Source organism: Ascaphus truei, chromosome 16 (assembly GCF_040206685.1).
Source record: "Ascaphus truei isolate aAscTru1 chromosome 16, aAscTru1.hap1, whole genome shotgun sequence".
Classification (NCBI taxonomy): Eukaryota; Metazoa; Chordata; class Amphibia; order Anura; family Ascaphidae; genus Ascaphus; species Ascaphus truei.
In genome coordinates this window covers 28172884-28194579 of record NC_134498.1, presented here as the reverse complement: position 1 = coordinate 28194579, position 21696 = coordinate 28172884, and the positions used below count along the sequence as shown (strand labels likewise).

The 21696-nt window shown below is 39.3% G+C and overlaps 1 protein-coding gene across 5 annotated transcripts in view; it reads right to left on the bottom strand.

Annotated features, from left to right (window-relative positions):
* Nucleotides 1–405: 405 nt before the first annotated feature.
* RPS6KA6 (ribosomal protein S6 kinase A6) overlaps nucleotides 406–21696 on the bottom strand; it is a 63848-nt gene continuing 42557 nt past the window's right edge. For 4 of the 5 annotated variants that reach the window (XM_075572896.1, XM_075572898.1, XM_075572899.1 and 1 more), the window contains 13 exons: nucleotides 21518–21588; nucleotides 19648–19736; nucleotides 17716–17780; nucleotides 16633–16735; nucleotides 14534–14658; nucleotides 14303–14428; nucleotides 13144–13233; nucleotides 12859–13020; nucleotides 11711–11872; nucleotides 10500–10576; nucleotides 8702–8819; nucleotides 7537–7677; nucleotides 406–6518 (listed from right to left, as the gene is read on the bottom strand). In XM_075572896.1, the coding sequence (XP_075429011.1) occupies nucleotides 6393–6518; nucleotides 7537–7677; nucleotides 8702–8819; nucleotides 10500–10576; nucleotides 11711–11872; nucleotides 12859–13020; nucleotides 13144–13233; nucleotides 14303–14428; nucleotides 14534–14658; nucleotides 16633–16735; nucleotides 17716–17780; nucleotides 19648–19736; nucleotides 21518–21588 (1455 nt within the window). In that variant the 3' untranslated portion in view covers nucleotides 406–6392. The remainder of the gene's footprint in view (nucleotides 6519–7536; nucleotides 7678–8701; nucleotides 8820–10499; nucleotides 10577–11710; nucleotides 11873–12858; nucleotides 13021–13143; nucleotides 13234–14302; nucleotides 14429–14533; nucleotides 14659–16632; nucleotides 16736–17715; nucleotides 17781–19647; nucleotides 19737–21517; nucleotides 21589–21696) is intronic. The other variant, XM_075572897.1, reaches the window with a different exon arrangement.

Sequence of the window (21696 nt, the reverse complement as noted above, 5' to 3'; positions counted from 1 at the left end):
GACATTCCCAAAAGGGAGTTCAAACTACAAACTGCTGTATTGAGAGGATGTATAGTTGTAAAAATCAAGTACCATACTTTGTAAAAGAATCTCAGAAATCAATGAGTGCTCGGTATATCCCAAATACTGCAATAATAATATGAGAATGAAGTGTAGGGAAAATATAAAGCTTGGATATCATGTATAGATCTTTAAAAATGTACACAGGAATTGTAGAAGCACACAAAGCCTGTATACATGAAATAGTCTGCGGAGAATTGTATGTGCATATCAAATTCAATATTATTTCTTAATTACTTTAGAGCTATTGGTAATCATAATTGTTTGTCATCTTGACTTATTATCGTACTTCTATTTGCGGTCAAGTTTAGAAGTGTAAAACCAAGTTCACATATACAAGGATAATATAGTATAATGCAAATTTTAATGACAATATATACAGAGCTTTAAAAGAAACATCTTAACATTCTAAAAAAATAAACAAAATAAATACAATATGATACAAAATCCACAATATGCTTATAGAAGGAGCAGGTGATACTTACAGTATGTGAACATCATATCAGTTGAAGTACCCCAGACATGTCATTGCACTTAAGTTTTACATAATGCCCTTTCATGTCTTAATGATAGCTGTTAACATGCCAGAATTCTATTACTACAATCCATATATCAGTGCAAGAATGCAAAAGTGCTATGGGAAGGTTGATTGTTGACCAAGCGGGAGATAGACAGAAACTTGGGTGACTCAATCAAAAATAAAAAGTATGTTTCCCAATTGTATAGCCATTTACACACTGGTTAAAGCATATTTTTTCTTTGAACAATGCATTACATCAAATATTTCCAATACTTTTATGCCTCCAAAATGACGGCTCACAAGGAATATGGTTTCAATTTGATTCGGATGCAACACTTTAGTTTTTATTTGTTCTGCACATACCTTTATAAATAATAATTTACTGATTTGCTAACACAGTCAAGTACTAAGGAACAAGGTTTAACACAAAAAGCCAACGTGTACAAGTTCCTAACAGACATGTATCTTAACAATCGGGATTATATACACAACACATAAGGGAGTAATTCATTTGGAGGTTTAATAGCAAGCAGATTAAACCGGTTTGTTCCGATTAGTATTAAGAGGGAACAAGACAATTTCCACACTATTCCTATTTTTTTTTACTTTGGCAAATGCTTCAGATCTCTACAAAATAAACGTACCAATGCACAATACAATGCTATCAAATGTATTCAAAATGGAATTGTTGGGGATACCATTTAAATAATCCTAGAAGAACATGGTTTGCCTCATCATCCTTACAACGTATAGATACATTTTCCTGCTAGAAGCTGGTTAATTTTCATAGGATAGAGCAGGGGTGGGCACTGCAAGTCCTCAAGGGCCATCAACAGGTCGGGCTTTCAGGATCTCTGCTTCAGCACAGGTGTTGCAGTCAAAGACCGAGTCATTGATTGAGCCACCTGTGCTGAAGCAGGGATATCCTGAAACCCTGACCATAACCCTTGAGGTCTGGAGTTGCCCACTCCTGGGATAGGATCACAAACGCGTATAAAAAGTAGCAACTCCCTGGGAATAGACATTTGTTTCTTTTTAACGACACAATCTGAGTCAGTGCGTCCCCCCGCATCTACCTTCAGTTACAGGAAGCCCTGGTCCTAGGCCGACATGCCTGTCCCTGATTAAAAAAATAATAATACATGAAATCCATTGCCACAAGTATCTCCCAATAAACAAAACCTGCAACATTGTCAAGGTTGCAGTTTTATATTTACGGATATTGTTTCTCTCCAACAATAAATAAACTATAAAAAGGCATGTAAATGTGGGGAACAGGAGGATCACCAAGGTGAATATGTAACACTATCTCCAGGACACCTCCTTGGTTCAGATCACAATAATAATAATAATAATAATAATAATATTTTGCTCCATCACTGCAGCAGTATTTAGAGGAAGACCCAAACTCTGTATTCTAGTATTTTTTACCACCCGTCACACTTCTAAAGTGCTTTATTAAAATATTGCTTAATTTTATTGGGTTTTTAATGAGCTATCTTTAAAACAGGAGGGGGGGAACACTACATATTGACCTAAAGGGGCACATACAACGAAGTGTACAGAAAAAGTTGTTACTGGAGCTTCAATAAAGTTGGTCAACTAAACATCGTACTGGACCTGCGTTAGTGATCCCAGACATTATGGTGGGGTGGATAAACATCGTACTGGACCTGCGTTATTGATCTCGGACACATTATGGTCAAAAGCCTCAAAGTCAGGGTTAAGCGAGAAAGTTCTCACGCTAAAAGTGGCGACATGTAAAAACAAAATTGAAACTGGGAAGCAGTGGGATAATAATATCACGGATATACGTGGTGGCCACAAGTTCGTTGATTTTTTTTTTTTTTTTAAATCAACTTCTGCCGTTTTCTTTACACAATACATTTCTTGCTTGTGCCAGGATAACCACCAGAAGAATAAATAGATTTTCAGGCAAAGTTAGAACGCAAAAAAGAAAATCAATCTATTCTTCATTAATTCGCCAACTCTCTATTTACAAATTGCGCAAAGGTTCCCTCTATGGAAAGCAGATATGGACATCCCTAGCGCTTATGAATCAAAATGCGGCGGGTCTTGTACGTTAACATATTAACCGTCTTCCATTTATATTATAGGCTAAAGCTGCTATATTCCGAGCATTATTGAAATCCCTGCTCTCCGATTGGTTAAAATTCTGGGCATTATCCATTCAGTAAAAGCCTGGAATTTTTGGCACCCTGACAAGTTTTTCAACCAATCAGCTTTTAGTTCTCATTCACAAAGAGTGAGATCAGCTTTCAGACAGGGGAGGTGATTGGACAGGAGGCACCAGCAAGGCACTGACTCCTCCTCCACCCTGCCTGCAGAGAGCTCCGCACAGGAGAGTGGAGGGGGAAATGTTTGTTTCTGCAGTGTGTGTTTTGTGGGTGTAAAGGGGGCCAGCAGAGATTTATTGGTGGGCGTGTGATTTATTGGTGGGCATGTGTTTTATGGGTGTAGAGGGGGGGCTGTAGTGTGTGTGTGTCTTCAGTGTGTGTTTTGTGGGTGGAGGAGGGGTGCAGAGTGTTTTGTTGGTGTGAGTGAGATATAGATATATATATATATAGATATATATCCTACATTTAGCCTATAATAGTAATAATCACCTCAGAACAGGGCATTACTGGACAATAATTGCCAGTAATGCCTTGTTCTTCGGGGATTATTACTTAAATAGTCATATAGACTGCACATATTTTACATAGGAGAACCTGCTCTCTCATTGGGTTCATCCCCACAAATATTTCAGCTGTAATCTTACAATAAATAAACAGGTGTGGAGAGAACAAGTGGTTGAACCACCATAAAGAATGACAGCTGGTACCAAGCTTGATGAATATTTGCCAAGCTGAGAAAGATTACACACATGGAATACGGCTGTGAAACAGTTTCAGACATTTCTGCTTTCTCCGGCCTGTGCACATGCACAGAGTATGTACTTTGGATGGGTGGGTACTATACATTAGCAATGCACCAGATGTAGAGGTCTAGCATACTGCACTATGGCAAGGCTGTATTTTGACATCTTAAGAATGTCCTCTCAAATCTTCCTTCAACCATACAGGAATAGCAATTATGCCACAAGATGCATGGTTTATATGGATGGGAGCAATTATGAGTTTGTGTTACCTATTATGCAAAACAGGCTTCAAAACACAAGCAAGAAATATTAGGTGTTTAAATATATATTTCTGTATTCCCAGATCAAATAAAACTATTAAAAAAAATAATAATAAGTGTTTTGTTACATTTACTTTACTGTTTGGCGGAGTCTCCTTCAAACGGTTCTTATTCTGTACACAGATAAATAAGCTTGTAATCAATAGAAGGGTTGTTCCTCACAGTTTTGGAAATGTGCATAAAGATATCCTACATATATCATACCTTGCATTTACATATGGAAACAGCCCTTGATATCTTTCCATTTTTTATTTTTATTTTTAAACATCTTAACGAGTTTGGCCCCTAAACATTCACGTATACTTAGTAAGGAACAAGATATTTAGACTGCAACAGAGAACAATATTTAAGGGTTCAGTTGCTACCAATGTTCAGTCTTTAAGCCAGAAATCCAATTCAATTCAAATAGTTACTTTGTGCATAAGCTATAGTTACCTTCTGCATTGATGCATTTACTGTACAGAAACATGGGCAACATTTATTGATTGTATAATCCTATAAATTATTGGTCTTTGTATGCCAACAGGTGGCACAAGTTATTTTTATAAGTGTTCTCACTCAGAACTTATGATTTGCTTAGACAGAAGTCATGGCTCAAATTGTTAATTGAATTGCAATTTCAAAGAGACAGTCCTGCAAAGACACAGTCTTCAGAGATATGGCATATACAGCAGTGACTGATTCATGCCTGGTACAGTATGTAAAGGAGTAAAGAAAACAAAGGGAGATTAACATGAGATTCAGGTTTCCCATGCAACAGCACACGCGTCACTTTGACTCTTCCTAGGTTAAGAAGGCAGAGAGTCAATTTACTAATGCACAGACTGCTATTATTGAGAGTAGCGGTGGGCAACTTCATTTCTCAAGGGCCACCAACAGGTCAGGTTTTAAGTATACCCCTGCTTCAGCACAGGTGGTGCAGTCTTCAACTGAGCCACCTGTGCTGAAGTAGGGATATCCTGAAAAGCTGACCTCTTGGTGGCCCTTGTGGACTGGAATAGCCTACCCCTGATTTAGGGCCTGCCAAGGCTTTGCATGGTCAGGTGGGAAGCAGGTTGCAAACTAGATTGTTTATTTAAGGCAGAAAAGCTTCCAGTTCCAGAAGTTAAGACTTAGAACCGATTTATTCAGAGGAAAAGCTACTACTTAGTCAGGATATTTCTGTTCTCATTTTCAGGCTTAACAAAAATGTCCCCGCACATGGGTGTGTGCAACTACATATAAACAGTAACACACGCGCGCGCATACACACGCACTTGTGTTTTTTGCTCCAGCAGCAGTTCATGCCGTTCAATTTAGTTTCAATCCTTTTTTGTACATTGAAGACAGTAAGTTAAGTCAAATATTCCCATTACTGCTGATGTCTTTTGTTCTTGATGTACATTAACAGACCAATTTGGCCAATGAAAGCTCCTGCTTCCGAGCCGATTCTTGAATTTTATTTTGGTTTTAGACAATAATTCGTTCTACAAAAATATAATTTTACCCTACTTGGTAAAAACTATTGTATGGTACCTTAAACACAAGAGAAAAAAAAACTAACATTTTGAATCATTTGTACAATAGGTACAAACATAATACAACATAATTATATACAGTGCAACCCAAGATACCATTATACACTGCAACATGGCAGCAGTATATTCTACAGACAACCCTTTCAATGCAGCTAGGCAATAAATATTTTATAAGCAGCAGCCTGGGTGTACACAGCATGTATATTAGGAGTGGCCAACTCCAGTTCTCAATAGCTACCAACAGGTCAGGTTTTCAGGATATCCCTTCAGCACAGGTGGCTCAGTCGTTCACTGGGCCACCTGTGCTGAAGCAGGGATATCCTGGAAACCTGACCTGTGGGTGGCCCTTGAGGACAGGGTTGACTACCCCTGATGTATATTAACATGTAGCACAAACTCGTGACCAACAGTGCCTTTTTTTTTTTTTTTTAAGGTTGCAGGGACCAATTTTCAAAACCAGAGGGGTGTTCACAGGACCACAACATCCACCAAGATGTACACCGTGATATTAATCTATAGTGTCTATACCAAATCGCCCACATGGAACAGGTTACCTTTAAAAAACAGAGATATTCCAAAGTTTCCGGATTGTATACAAGGTGTCTCACAAGCTCCCAGAGTAGGATTCAGACGAGAGACTGTTCAGAAAACATTAAACCTCTTCAATGTTGAAGCAACACATCACAAAGACTTTAAAAGGTTAATTATTGGGCATGAGGGTAAAAGGATTTGCCCAAGGTTTGAATTGCTTCCCATTTCATATTTAATTGGTCCCTACAACATATTGGTTTAAATGGGAAAAAAAACAAAAAAAAACCCAGCATGTAGTTTAATCCTTTGCTGCAGAGCAATGTCCCTTTCAGCTGCAAGTGAGCTTCTAGTATTCGCTGCACAGAAATGTGGCATTCTGGTGATGTACCCTGATATTTAAATTAAAATCACAGACAGCCCTAACAAAGCACAGAATGGACCCCACAAGAGGTGTCTTCCATAAAAGACTTAAGGAATATTCAAGTAATATAGATGGAGAGCCATTCACCCGCCGGCTGGACAGCTTCCCTTCCTTCAGTTTGGCCACGTCGCGTCTGTTTTCTCTACAAGTCTGTTGATGTCAACTTTTTCCTACTCCGGCGCTGAGCTAAACTTGAAGCTGCAACGGGCTCTAAAACCGGTTGAAAGGACTTGTTATTCAGTGCAGAATATGTTGCAGCCATGGCTCCCTGAAATATAAAAAAAAGTTAGAAAAATAACTTTTATTTTTATTTTTATAAAAATAGCCAATTTATCAATAGTGAAAGGATACCAATAAATCCCTCAACGCCAAAAACAGATCAACCAAAACAGCACAATTCAATGTACTGTAGGAGACTCTCCAGGGCCCTACTTCATAGAGAGGGGATCAACACTGTGGTACCTTTAGACAAGATGTAATGTTACATTGGTTTCTCCTTACATTAACTTCTTGGCTGCTAGAGATAAGGTGGCAGACACATCTGGCAGCAAAGGCGTGTCAATGTTGTGGGTCTGCAAATCAAGGTAATGTAAACAACAAACCAGCTGTGTTTTTTGACAACGGCTACACATCCCCGTACCAGTTCTGTCCATACTTTATTAAACTCAATATTTGGGTTCCTAACAAGAATGTTGTAATGCGCAGATTTTTCTTCGTATAGTAGGCAGCTTTTTTTGTTTATATACCGTCACTAGCATAAAGTAGAATATTTTTTGTTTAATGAATGAAATTGAGCGTACTTCAAATATATTAGAAGCTTGCAAAGTAATTATTACCGGTGATTGAACATAAACTTTGTAATTTAAACTAACCCGAAATGTTATTGGGTTCATTATTTTTTTCCAGTACATTTATTAACAACATATGACGCTTACATTGTTAAACAATTGCTTCCATTGTACATGAAATTTCTAAGCAATATAATACGGGTCTATTCCTTGTGAATGGAAGACAAAATGTACTCCTGTATGTAATAAATGCTCGTAACAAAATCCAATTTACTCTCCATATATCACACTCTTTAGTACAAAGTTACCATTAAAGCCATTATTACTTTAGTGAAGTAGAAATCCAAGCACAAATTTTGACAAACCAAAACACTACAGCTATGGTTTAACATTGTGAATAAAATATTTGTCAACTACTTGTTCACCGTTTCCGAAACTAATAACTGACTTAATACTTCCATAAATGCTGGATTTTTACCAGAGAGGATTACACTATACCTTCACTAGATGAGGAGTATCTTGTCTGTTTAGCTGGTAGTGAGGCAACTGGTCTCTACATGCGATCCAGGAATGCTTCAACACTTTCTCCGCTGTGTATCGCTGATGGGGATCGACGTGAAGCATGTGAGACAGCAAGTCCTGAAAACAACAAAATACAATTTAGTATGAACAATAGTGCTAAATCGAAGGGCCATATTACCTAAGCGGAGAAATTCCACAAGACATGTTCTGGCTCATCACATGAGGTCATAAGGTGTCTTCCAGCATCAGAGGACAGATGTGATTAAGACTTCTCACTCACATATTAACCTCCTAGTGCTGGGCAGGTCTACAATCCTCTGTAAAGCAGGCCCAGCAGCACTGTAGGGATTAAAAGTATTTTTGAACTGGCTCTCCAACGTCAGCCCAAACGCCCCAGGACTCCTCAGTTGGACCACCCTTCTGAAAACTGTTTAATAGATCTGCTTCATCGCTACAGATTATGAGCCCTAATGATCTTATAACAAAAAATACTATGTACAGTATGCTCTTTTCTAGAACTGATGTATTTGCACTGCTGAGATTTAGGACTCTGGGCTTTACAGCTTACATTATGAAACCATTAGTACAAGTGTGTTTCACTTTTTTGAACCGCCAGGTTTGTGCAAAGCCACACCAAGCAACACATTGTATTTAATTAATGACCTATTCCCTTGACCATAACAACCACATAAAAATTAAATATATTGCCATTGTATCAGAAATTATAATCAGTCTACTTTTCCCTTATATGCAATGCTCCTATGTCCTCACAAATTCTAACCACCTTGTAAACTACAATAGGTCCAGGACAGTTAGCCGCGGCCGCCAGGACAGTTAGCCGCTGCAGATGACCCAAGGAGTCTGGGAGATTCAGGGACATTTTGGGTAACCACAACTGCAACCTAGGACCCCAACTCGAATCCTAACTTTAACTCCTAAGGCCTAATCCTAACCGCTAACCATAACATTCCTAGCCCTAACAAACTGTAATAAGCCTAACCCCTGCAGTGAAATGGCTGTGGCAAATTGTCCCATTCCTGCTCATTATGTCTTCACGTTCTATGAGCAACTGCGCCCAAACCACTCAACATACCAAAAACATTCTTACATGGCATACACATATTATTCACTCGCTTCCCACCTTTGCAGCATCCGAAACGGTGTCCCAATTTCCTCCACTCAACGAGAAGTTTCCACTACCTATTCGCAGCAAGATTTCTTCCGGGGTATCGTTGGGTCCATTGGCAAAAGGTGTATAGCTAGGAATACAAGAGAAAATCCCCCATGAAGGCATAACTAGTCTCACAGACAAAGAACACGATTTGGGAAAGAATTGATGACTGCTTAGATACATGCATAGTTGCACTAGAAAATACAAAAACTGCAAAATGTGTGTAATTACTTAAGAATTTGCCATTTGCATTCTTCAAAGAAAGAATACCATTACAATTACACCCCACAATAGATAGCATTATTAAGTTGCTGAACATAGTTAAGATAGGAATTCCAATTCCAAGCTTCATTTAACCATGAACTTCATTTAAATAAAATAATCTATTTCTGAATTTACTTTTATATTAATTTAATACTTCAGAAGTAAAAGAAAATCTTGTGAATTAGAAAAGTTACCTAATTAAGTGTTCATATTGAAATAAAAGCTAATGACACTACAAGTAGAGTTGTAGTAAGTAGGTGGTGAAAAGCTTCACTTAAATGGCAGAATTAGGATTTACATACTGTATGTAGCAAATTCTATCCATTTCATTATTGAACGTGGTTGATAAACACAGATACCCAGCAAGCTCAAAGAAACCCCCAAATGTTAATTGGAGTGCTACTGGGCGTGGCTAAATGCAAACAGCAAAAATCAGAGAAGCCCAAAGCTACATCCAGTATGACAAAAATACACAGTGAAATACCTGTTGAAAACCCGTAATTTAGTTAAACCCTTTAGCCAAAGCATTTTAAGCCTGCTAGCCACATCAAGGCATGACCAAATTTGCAGGTCCTAACACTGATAAAAATTCTTATATACCTCTATAATTAGAGGAAGAATGATCACATTGGATCTGTCCCAACCAGTTGCATGAAAAAGACCTGCTCAATTGATAACAAAAATACACTGTGAAATACCAATATATCTCTTGAAAAAGGGTTGGGACAGATCCAATGCGATCATTCTTCCACTAATTATAGAGGCAAATAAGCATTTTAAACAGTGTTAGGACCTGCAAATTTGGTCATGCCTTGATGTGGATTGCAGGCTTAAAATGATTTGGCCAAAGGGTTGAACTAAATGATCCTTTTTCAAGAGATACAGTTAATAGGTATTTCACTGTGTATTTTTGTCATATTGGATGTAGCGTTGGGCTTCTCTGTTTTTTGTTGTATGAACGTGGCTGGCCAACTAAAATGCATCATAACCTACATCAAATCCACTTTGTCCAGGAACAGTACAGCTAACAAAGCAGGGGTGGCAAACTCCAGTTCTCAAGGACCACCAACAGGTTAGGGTTTAAGGATATCCCTGCTTCAGCACAGGTGGCTCAGTCTTTGACTGCACCACCTGTGCTGAAGGAGGGATAGCCTGAAAACCTGACCTGTTAGTGACCCTTGAGGACAGGAGTTGGCCACCCCTGTACTAATGCATATGTGATTCATTAAGAAATCCATAAGAAAAATAGATGTGCCTGAAGAAGGGACCGTTGTTGTCCTGAGAGCATCCCTTCCCCCTTACTTTTCTTTGTCTAGTCTACAGGCCGACACAGTACCATTCTGTTTGAAAGAATTCCAAAAACAAAACCATTTTAAGATAAACTTGGCTACAGGAAATTGTTTGATCCATCATGTTTAATGAACTGTAAATAATGGATGGTGCAAAAGATATATCATAAAGTTACAGTATGTGAACATTGCATTAGGTTTTTCAAAATGTTTACCCTGCCAGCATCGTATACAGAAGAACGCCCAAGCTCCAAATATCACAGGCAGCGTCGTATCCTTGTCTCATTAGAACCTGCAACATAAAACAATTATTTTACACAGTATATCTTCCGAATGGGGGTTACTGTGAATATTTAATAAGGACATTTTAATAAACACTTTTTTTTTTAATTAAAGTAGCCTTTCATGCTTTTTACAGTGAATATTTCCTCTTTCTAAATTAGTCTGTTGGGTTTACTACCACTAAAATTACATTCAACATAAATAAAACTATTCAATACAAACTATTTCAACAATATACGGAGAATTTCAATATTCATGGATGTAGTTAGAATAACTATTTATAGAGCACATTTCTTCCAAAGGGACAAAGCACTTCACAATAATTTAAAAAAATGAACATTTAAAGCTGTGAAAAAAAACAGACAAGAAATAAATATACACAGAGCAAAAAAACGAATATCAGCTCCAGAAGCAAAAAGGTAAGTGTAAAAGAAATAAATATAGGATCAACAGAATACTAAATAAAAAGATAAATATAAATGCTTGAATGCTTGTCGTTCAGTAATAAAATGCCCGAGTAACCCGGTAAGTCTTGACCCTATTCTCAATGGATTTTCAGAGAGGGCACCCCCAGACCCCGTGGCTAAATGCTCGGGCGCCAGAGAAGCTTCTGGGAACTGTTGGCAATCCTTCACCTTTGGAACTGACGTGAGCGAATGGGAGTGTAATGTACTAGGAGCTCTTACAAATAACTGGGACCCCGATTATTTCTTCAGATACAAATGCAGCAAGTGTTATAATGAAGAATATTAAAGAGTTTCCATTCGGATTTAATGGCAGTGATCATGCGAAATATCACAGAATATCCCACTATAACGTGCCAGCCGGTTCAATAACCTCTTGCTACATCTATACACTGAATGACATTTCAAGAATAGGGCTTGAAGAGCCCAAGCATAACCGTTACGAAGAGCTCACACTCTGGTTTGTTCAAAGTCAAACAATCTACACCTAAGATCAACATAGGGAACAGAACTCAACGTATGCAAAACCAATACATCATTCTTCAAGCACAAGTACACATTTGTACAGAGCCGATGATAATCAACATTTTAATATAAGGAATATTCATTTGTAAATGTAAAGTCACTGCATGCAGGCTTCTTTTTTGTTTGATGTATTCTGAATTAGTGACTATCAGTACCTCCGGAGCCACAAAATTGGCCGTGTAGCACGGCGTTAACAGCAGTCCATTATCTCCCCGGAGCTGTTTTGCAAATCCAAAATCACATATTCTTATGGAGTCTGCATTGCTGGAGTCATCCATGTACAAAATATTACTAGGTTTAAGGTCACGGTGAACTACCTAACAAGAAGAAATTAAGTATATAATTTAAGTATTTAAAACATATAGTTTAGGGATATAAAAAAAAAAACCATACAAATGTCACACTTTACATGAATGACTGATAATACAGGCAGTCCTCGATTATCCAACGGAATCTGTTCTGGAAGTAGCGTTGGATAGTGAAACCGTTGTAAAGCGAGTCCCATGTTAATCAGTGGCGGTGAGCGTTGGATATCGCATTCAGGCGGCAAAAAATGGCTCGTAGAGTTGCATTGTAAAGCGTTGGATATGCTATTCATCGTAAAGTGAAACGTTGGATAACAAGGACTACCTGTACTGTCAGATTAACAAGAAATGTCCTCAATTTAGTTTTGTACATTCAGAAAGAACATATGGAAGCAGTATCGTTAACACAACCTTGCTGTCATGAGTGCAATTAAATAAAAACATGATTTCTGTTGCCCTTTAGTGCAGGAGAATTATAAACTCTTAGCTTGAAGTTCTCACGTTCATGACAGTATTATTTACCAACAACTGAACAGGAAGGAAAGAGCCTAAGTGACCTGATCTTTAAATGGTTAAGTAAGTGCATACTACATTGTATTCAAGAAGCTAAAGAATCCTTTTATTTTTCTTAAATGTGTGGGGGTTAGTAAATGAAAAAAGGTTCAAGACTAATCTAGAATTGTTTCTTTACACATTTTATATAACCGTTGGTGATTTATAGGTCAGTATTATGTATTAAAAGTCTTTAGTCCCGTCCACTGAGTAATGACCAAAGTTAAGTCATATTTATCCAGATTTCTCATGGCCGTGCAATGAGCTGGTGGCTGTTACACCACTCTGAGACTTTAGAGATTGCATATTTCTTTCAAATCAAAGACTTCAAACAACAAAATTTTTGAAGACTCTGCAAAGGCTGTTTGTAGGGAATAAAGAGAAGTACTGGCTGACCTGCACGACATGACATGAAATGTGTATAAAGAATGATGTGCTCCACCTACTCCTTGACGGTGTAGATAATCTACGGTTTTCGTTATAGTGAACAGCACAGCGCTAGCCTCACGTTCCGAGAAATATTTCTGCCTGAGTATCCGATCAAGCAGCTCCCCTCCCTTCATCAGCTCGGTAACAAGGTAAACGTATCTGCTATCATCATTATATACCTGCAGAGGGTCAAATACAAAAACATGGCAGCATTTCACCAAAAAGATCCATCCAACAATCCATCCATGAGGTCAAAGAAGCCGCCTTCCTTTTCTATAAAGACAGTTTTCGTTAATGCTTACATCTTTCAAGGTGATAATGTTAGGATGTTGGCCATAGCGCAGGAGAATTTCAATTTCTTCCGATGGATCCCGCTTACTTTTGTCAATAATCTGCAACAAAGATTAGGTAAAAAAAAAACCTGTAAATCCTTCGATGCATGGACCCTTCCTCAAATCCCAAATGTTAAGCTAAAAGGGAGGGGAGGGGAGGGAAAAGAACAACGTATAACAAACGCGCAGGTAAAGGTAATAAAATATAGGGGGCAACGAACGTTTCGGGGACCAAAATTCCCCTTCTTCAGTTATTACATTAGGGTTCTGTATTTATATTGCTCCTCTGTGGTACATTAGGGTTCTGTATTTATATTGCTCCTCAGTGTTACATTAGGGTTCTGTATTTATATCGCTCCTCTGTGTTACATTAGGGTTCTGTATTTATATTGCTCCTCGGTGTTACATTAGGGTTCTGTATTTATATCGCTCCTCGGTGTTACATTAGGGTTCTGTATTTATATTGCTCCTCGATGTTACATTAGGGTTCTGTATTTATATTGCTCCTCGGTGTTACATTAGGGTTCTGTATTTAAATCGCTCCTCTGTGTTACATTAGGGTTCTGTATTTATATCGCTCCTCTGTGTTACATTAGGGTTCTGTATTTATATCGCTCCTCGGTGTTACATTAGGGTTCTGTATTTATATTGCTCCTCGGTGTTACATTAGGGTTCTGTATTTATATTGCTCCTCGGTGTTACATTAGGGTTCTGTATTTATATTGCTCCTCGGTGTTACATTAGGGTTCTGTATTTATATTGCTCCTCGATGTTACATTAGGGTTCTGTATTTATATTGCTCTTCGATGTTACATTAGGGTTCTGTATTTATATCGCTCCTCGGTGTTACATTAGGGTTCTGTATTTATATCGCTCCTCGATGTTACATTAGGGTTCTGTATTTATATTGATCCTCGGTGTTACATTAGGGTTCTGTATTTATATTGCTCCTCGATGTTACATTAGGGTTCTGTATTTATATCGCTCCTCTGTGTTACATTAGGGTTCTGTATTAAAAATATATTAAAGGCTAAGCAAAGAAAAGTGTGTCTCTAATCTTGAAGCCATGAACTTTCACAATATAGTAATACAGAAAACACCACTGTGTAATGACCACATCATTCAGTACCTTAACAGCAAACTCCATGTTTGTGGCCCTATGTATGCAACGTTTGCACACTGAATAGGACCCAACACCAATATCTTCCTTCAGATCATAGATGTCCGTGAATTGAGCTCTGTTTCCATGAAACTGCTTTTAAAAAAAAAAAAAACCACCATAAGTTTTTTTTTCAATAGCAGCCTATCAATCAATTACTTTTTGGTCCAAAGAAGATACAAGTTGGAACAAATGTCTTACCTGTACAATTGGCAACACACTTGCAAGAGATGAGATCGTATGTTCATCAATGCCAGAAGTGGCAACAAAACTGAACCCTTTGAAGAGCTGATGTGCATTAGCACTCGGTGGGACACCCGGGGAATCTAGTGCGGATAAAAGATGAAGTCAAAGGACTATTTTCACAGTATACATACATACATACTTTGTTCAGAATTGTATAGGCTTGAGTGCTTTTTTTTTTTTTTTTTTTTTTTTTTTTTTACAGATTTGTTACGGTTAATTAACACAAATTAATAAATATGTAATTTAATATTAGTCATCGGTGCTCAGCTTAAAGAGATAAATTCAAACCCACCGAAGGGGGGTAAGAGGTCAGTTTTGGCATTGAAGAAATTATCATTATTAAACTTATCTTTCATCCCTTACCATTTCTCTGAAAGGCGTTGCTAGTCGCATAGATCCCAGAAAGATTAAGATACTTCAAGAGCTGGGATTTCCTATAGAGATGAGCGAGTTCGGATTTTTGTAATCTGACACCCCAAATCTCACCAAATCTTGTGCAATTCTATTGGCTCCCTTTTGCAGGCTATAGGGTGTGTGATTCCTACAAGCCAAACTTGCTTATCTCTACTTTTAAATATCTGTTGAAGAGACCTCTGTGTAACGTTGCTGACTGCAAACAGGATACGGACCCGCAGGGCAGAGGTAGGGAGTAATACACCAAACTTGGCCTGGGATCAGAGGCCTGGGATGCAAGGGTAGTCAGGTCCGCTTCCGAGGTCGAGGCAGGCAGCAGGCAAAGGGTAGTCCGATTTCGTTCCAGGGGCAAGACAGGCAACAGATAAATCAAAAGGTAACAGAGAGCTCAGACAGAACAAGGTATCCAGTACTTTGCACAAGCCAAGAGTAGTAGCAACTGCCTGCCTTTTAAAGGTCAGAGGCAGCTGCAGACAATGACAACCATAGAGAGGCTGATTTCATGTCAGGGGAGTTAGGGCAGGATTTGCTAGGAAGCAGGATGGCCGTGGTAGCTTTGGACCAGGTGTGCACTTCCTGGATGTTCAGACAGATCCCTTATACTCTGTCTCGAAAGCTTATGCACACGACAACCTTTTCCGATTGATATGTTGTTCCATTAAAAGGTATCACAGCCCACAAAGTAGATCATCGTTTCTGTCCCTGACAAGCCTAATTCAATAAAACAAAGTCAGTCTGGTTTTAATATTCAATCTGTCCAATATTTATATTGCTGTTGGAAAAAATGACTTCCGATACCAAATCTACTATCCTTTTTCTCCATATGAAAATCAATTCTTTTCCAACAAAGTCATATTTGGAATTATGTTACAAAATGAAACATGCTGGTGTCAGCAGGGGAAAAGAACCGATAAACCGATTATATAACAGAACGGAGTCGTTCCAAGCATTCAGAGTGATCAATCTTTTTTTTCTTTAACTGTGATAAATTAAAGCAACAATTAAACTCCCATAAGTCACTGTCTATTGACGTGACACTGGCACATAAGACCCAAATATTGCAAAGAAATGATGGGAGGAGAGCCCCTATTATTCTATTGTTTGGCAGGATTTCCAAAGGCATGAAAATAAATTAAAACAGCTACAATCGGCTGCTTATCGATGTTTATATTTCTGCAATTGCACAAGGAAGCCACATTAAATACACATCAAGGATTACATTATTTCTAATTGGAAATAGAGATAAGGGCACAGGCTTGTACAAAACGTGCACAACCTAAAGCGGAGATGCATGCCGCCGCCCGCGCCTCTCGCCCAAGCGATGGGTGAATTCAGCTTCCAGCGATAGGGGAGGCGTGGCGGACGCGTCACCAGGCTGGTTCGCCGTGATTGGCTGAATCGCTCACGTGACACAGCCGTCTCTTGAAAAAACATTTTTTTTGGTCTTTTCAAAACGCGGTTGCATCATCGCGCTCCATCTAGCGCGTGCATTAGGGGCGGCCTCATAGGGATTCTATCTGTTCTTGTTGCACGCGCCATCGCATGGACAATAATCTCAGCCTTAGAGGGGAAACAATGAGCTCTGAAATAGAATAGGAGATTGGATACCACAAGGCTCAGGAGAAAAGGAGTCACGTTACCTTTTGGTGTCTTTGCGGTGAACTCTGGATCAAAGCAGAATGTGTCATCTGGTTTTCCAGAAGCAGGTTTAAACGGGGGCTGGATTTCCCGTCTAAACAGCTTCTGAAAGGCATACAGCATAATTTATTTCAATGTGCCACACAAAACATTGCCTGAACACTAGAAAACGGTTTGATAAATAGCAATTATACATCATGGAAGATCATACAATGAGGACTACAAACCAGCTCCACTTGTCAAAACCCAACTCAACAGACCGTACAGTATTACCTATTCTAAGGATTTGAGCATCAATATAGTATAACTAATATCCACTGGATAAGCTTTTCTTTAATGTAGCTTGTCCAGAAAATGAATCACTACCCTAAATTACCATTCTAAATATGCCCAGGCAACACTTGCACGCTTATGTTTAAATAATAATTAAAAAAAACATTGCTTAACTATGGGACTAGTCAAACCTCAAAAGGGATAGCATTACATCAGGGGTGGCCAACTCCAGTCCTCAAGAACCCCCAACAGGTCAGGTTTTAAGGATATCCGTGCTTCAGCACAGGTGGTGCAGTCACTGACTGAGCCACTGATTAAGCCACCTGTGCTGAAGCAGGGGTATCCTGAAAACCTGACCGGTTGGTGGCCCTTGAGGACAGGATTTGGCCACCCCTGCACTACATTGTACCTGGAGCTACGGATATATACATTTTTCTTCTTTAATTTCATTAACAATGACTTCTAAAAAAGGGAGAGAAGCATGAACGCTGGAAACAAACAATCATTCAAGTTTAAACGCAACAATAGACTACACAATAAACTTGAAAAGGTAAATCAATGTTAGCAGGCTGAGCGTTACTGAAGTGCAGAAAGGTGCGTGGGTGCAGTCAGAAGCAGCATGCTATGCTTTTATACACCACAGCAGCAGGAGAAGTGAATGTAGCATCTTCAATACACATCATTTAGTTTTCTTTAACATACACCCCAATATATAATTTGTCGTGTACAACACGTGAAAAGGGGCAATTATTTTTTAACAATTGAATGAAAGTATTAAAACCAACACTGACAGCCACTGTAATAAAACTTACATTCCAGTCAATTGTTGCAAAAAAAGGATGCCTCTTGATTTCTTCCACCCCATCAAGGCCAGCACCTTTAAAGAGATGTTTATATTAGGGTTGTCCTTTACATTATCTGAATTTCTAGTTTTAGCCATATTACTCACCAGGAGCGAGCAAGAGGAGACGGCCTCAGGCCGCATTTTCATAGGGCGGTATTTTCTGTGTATAATACCAAGAATGACAGGAGGCACAGAAAATGCAGCCCTATGGCCAACACCTCCAATTATATGGCAACACGACGCCATGTGACATCACATGGTGTCACGTTGCCATGACAAAGTGGTGCCATGTGACATCCAGACGTCACATTACTGTGGCAGCGCGACACCATGTGACGTTGGGACGTCACAAAACACCACGCAGCAGGAGGTGATGCCAACCGGACAAGGTAAGAGGCTCCGCGCTCTCTTGTGGGTGGTGACTCTCTGCGTTCGCCTCAGGCACCAACCCGGTAACTGCTATGTCTAAGTGTTTATGCTTCACAATAACACACTACCTTGTTGGTACTGAACGATCCTTTTTTTTTTTTTTTTCAATTTTTTTATTGTTTTATCAGGGTACACAACAGATGGTAAACTTTGCTGTACATAGATTGGATACACATTGATATTTGCATATACTAATAAAGACATCCGCATTTCGTTTTCTTTATTCAGATGGGTGTATATCTATATGTGTATATGTCTGATTGCTCGTATGTTTCCGCTGTTAGGGTTCTAACTAGGAAGCCGCCGCTTCCGTGTGTCCCGTTTTTTGTAGTATAGTAGAGAAAAGTAAAGGTGAAGAACAGAGAAAGAAAGAGGAGAGAAAAAAGGGAGAGGGGGGGAGAGGGGAGGGGGGGAGAGGGGAGGGGGGGAGAGGGGGGGGAGGGAGTGTGGGGTGTCGTCCAGTTTTGTATATATCCTGACTTCTCCTTTAGGGATTTATTATGTACCCGACCAGATTTCCCATGTCTTATGGAACTTGTCCATCTTCGAACGATCCTTTTTTATTACCGCTGACAGGCAGTCATTTTCCTGGTTACCTCAGACTGCTGCGTGTCTGTTTATACCCTGATGTTACTCTGCATGGCTCCCACTCTACTTCCTGGTTCAGAAGTCAGAGTGGTGACATCACAGCATCACATGACAGTGACCCAGGAAGTACCCAATACACCCCAGTTACAATACAAACCAAAATATCTTATGGTAAAATGCACAGATCTTGCATTGCAAAGTATTGCCAACCTGTCTGCATGATATTTTGAATCAGTACTTTTTGAAACTGTTAACAGTGCATAAACTGGTTGACAATAGTCATGCATTTCTGAAGCCAGTGAAGACTTGAAGAGCAAGGAATACAATAGGATCTTTTGATGCACGTATAATTTGTAATGCGTGAAGAAAAACATGATCGTGCTATTTGTGACTTTACAGTGACTCATTTGGATGAAACTATTCATACGCTTGGAAAGAAAAAATATTGTAGGCAACTTGCTATGTTTAATAGATAATTGTATTCATGTCTTGGAACACTTTATCAGAATTTGCATTACCAGAACAACCACTTAACTTTTAATAAAAACAGATGAATTTGCTATTGTAGGATTCTATATTCACCTCTACAAAATTCAGAAGTCCTATTATAATCTAGCTAAACAATCAAATATTACAAAATTGCACTTGATTATGAGTAAGTGATTGATGGAATTTGTTGTGGCTTACGGTCAAAAAGACCTTGAACATTCATTACCGAGTCCTCGCTGGAAGAAAATGAACATTAAATAATGACTTGCTCTCAAGACCACCAAGAAAAAAGACAAAAATCGCCTGGTTCTGCTGACATTGAAATGATGAAAACTACTGAAGGGGAAGGTAACGTTGGTTCTTAATATTTACCCTTAATGTTCTTACCACTCACCTAATCTATTTAAAGGATTTCTTTTAAACAACAGCCTCAGCAGACTTTGAGCTTCAGAGCTTAAAAACTGTGGCATTCCGAGCTTTGATCTGAGGAAAAAGGTACGAAATTTTAACACTCATTAGAAAAGGTTTTTGAAAGGTGCAGTCCCTCCGAGGACCAAAATCATCTAAGGACCCAAATCATCTAAGGACCCAAATCATCTAAGGACCCAAATCATCTAAGGACAGTGACATTTATAAACAAACAGTCCGTAAGCATGGTAAGCTGAGGTATGGGAGGAATTTGATTTCCTCTATTGGTGGGACACAGGTGGCCCACGGGAGCTTCCCTGAGGTACCAAATAGCAGCCCCCCATCCCAGAGCAGAGGGAGCGGGAACAACACAGTAGCTCTTAGTTTCTCCCCGTTGCCTCAGCTGCTTAATGACAGCTCACAGACAACACTGCCACCTCCCACCCTGTGCGAGTCACTAGTACCCAGTGTAAGAGGAGGAGTGGAGCCTGTATTACTCCCCTGTGCGAGTCACTAGTACCCAGTGTAAAAGGAGGAGAGGAGCCTGTATTACTCCCCTGTGCGAGTCACTAGTACCCAGTGTAAGAGGAGGAGAGGAGCCTGTATTACTCCCCTGTGCGAGTCACTAGTACCCAGTGTAAGAGGAGGAGAGGAGCCTGTATTACTCCCCTGTGCGAGTCACTAGTACCCAGTGTAAGAGGAGGAGAGGAGTCTATTACTTCCCTGTGCGAGTCACTAGTACCCAGTGTAAGAGGAGGAGCGGAGCCTGTATTACTCCCCTGTGCGAGTCACTAGTACATCGTGTAAGAGAGGAGTGGGTCCTGTATAAATCAGCGGGTCAGCATTAAAACAGCTGACCGCTGCAAAAACGTCTCTGCTGCCCGTGCTTCAGCAAGAAAGCTCAAAGCATGCAATTTTTTTTTTTTTTGGAACATAGGATTGAAACAAGGGGTCTCCTGGTGCAGAACCCCACTAATTTCAGCTACGGGGACCCTGTGCGTCTTGTGATAGACCTCGGTATTGGGTGCTGTTAGCTGCTCCGCTAGCAGGGTTCACATAATAGCCGAGTTTCAAAGCTCTCGCGCCCCGCGGGCCAAATACTAATGTAACAATTCTTAAGGAAATTTGAGCCTAACTTTCAATGTGTTACAACACATTACAGAACGTGACAAATGAAATAAATAATGTGCGTATATGGAAGGTAATAGGGCCAAGTTCTAGTTTTCCTTTGGTGATAGTACAAAACATACAACCTAATTTTCCACCTGCACCTTCCCTAGGATAAAAAAGTCAAGCATAAAAATCACTGGCCCCTATACCGTTATTCGGTGCTTTAATTCTCTGATCAGATACAGAAAGGAAGTTATGGTGAGAAAACCCCTCCAGCGTGCAGCAAGTAAAAAGCCCACTTATTAGCATATTCGCATGTCTCAGATAGGTGCACAAACCTTCCTTTACCTATAATCACTCGGCATACAATGCTTCATAAGATACAACACTGATTAGATAGCATCTCCCCCCACACAGACGTGGCATTCACAATATCGGCATATGTAATATTTGAATAGGACAAATCCGATAATTCAACTCTTCAGCAAGTCAGGCATAAAGAAGGATCATTTGCTCAAAAAGCACAAATAGTTGCTTGGAATTCATTACATTTGAACAACTTAAGACGAAAGACTAGAGGTTTTTTTTTTTATCAAACACAATTGCATCATCTTTAGATTGTATTTAGGACACGTTGCTTGTGCACAATAAGTGCACTCAGACAATGTGCGCTCTCCAACGCCCCATCAGCTACTGTAGGTTTTTCTAAATAATTGCATAAAATGAAGGACACATACAGTACTTACTTCAGTATCATATTCATGGTCTCGTTACGGTCTTTACCTTGGAAGGGCAAAGTACCCGTGAGCATTTCAAACTGAAAGACAGAAATTAGAAATACAAGTTGACGTAGATGGAAAAGGGAGAATGGCTGTGGTTGGCATATGCCAAAAAAACATGTTAATTTTACAAAAAGGCATTTAAA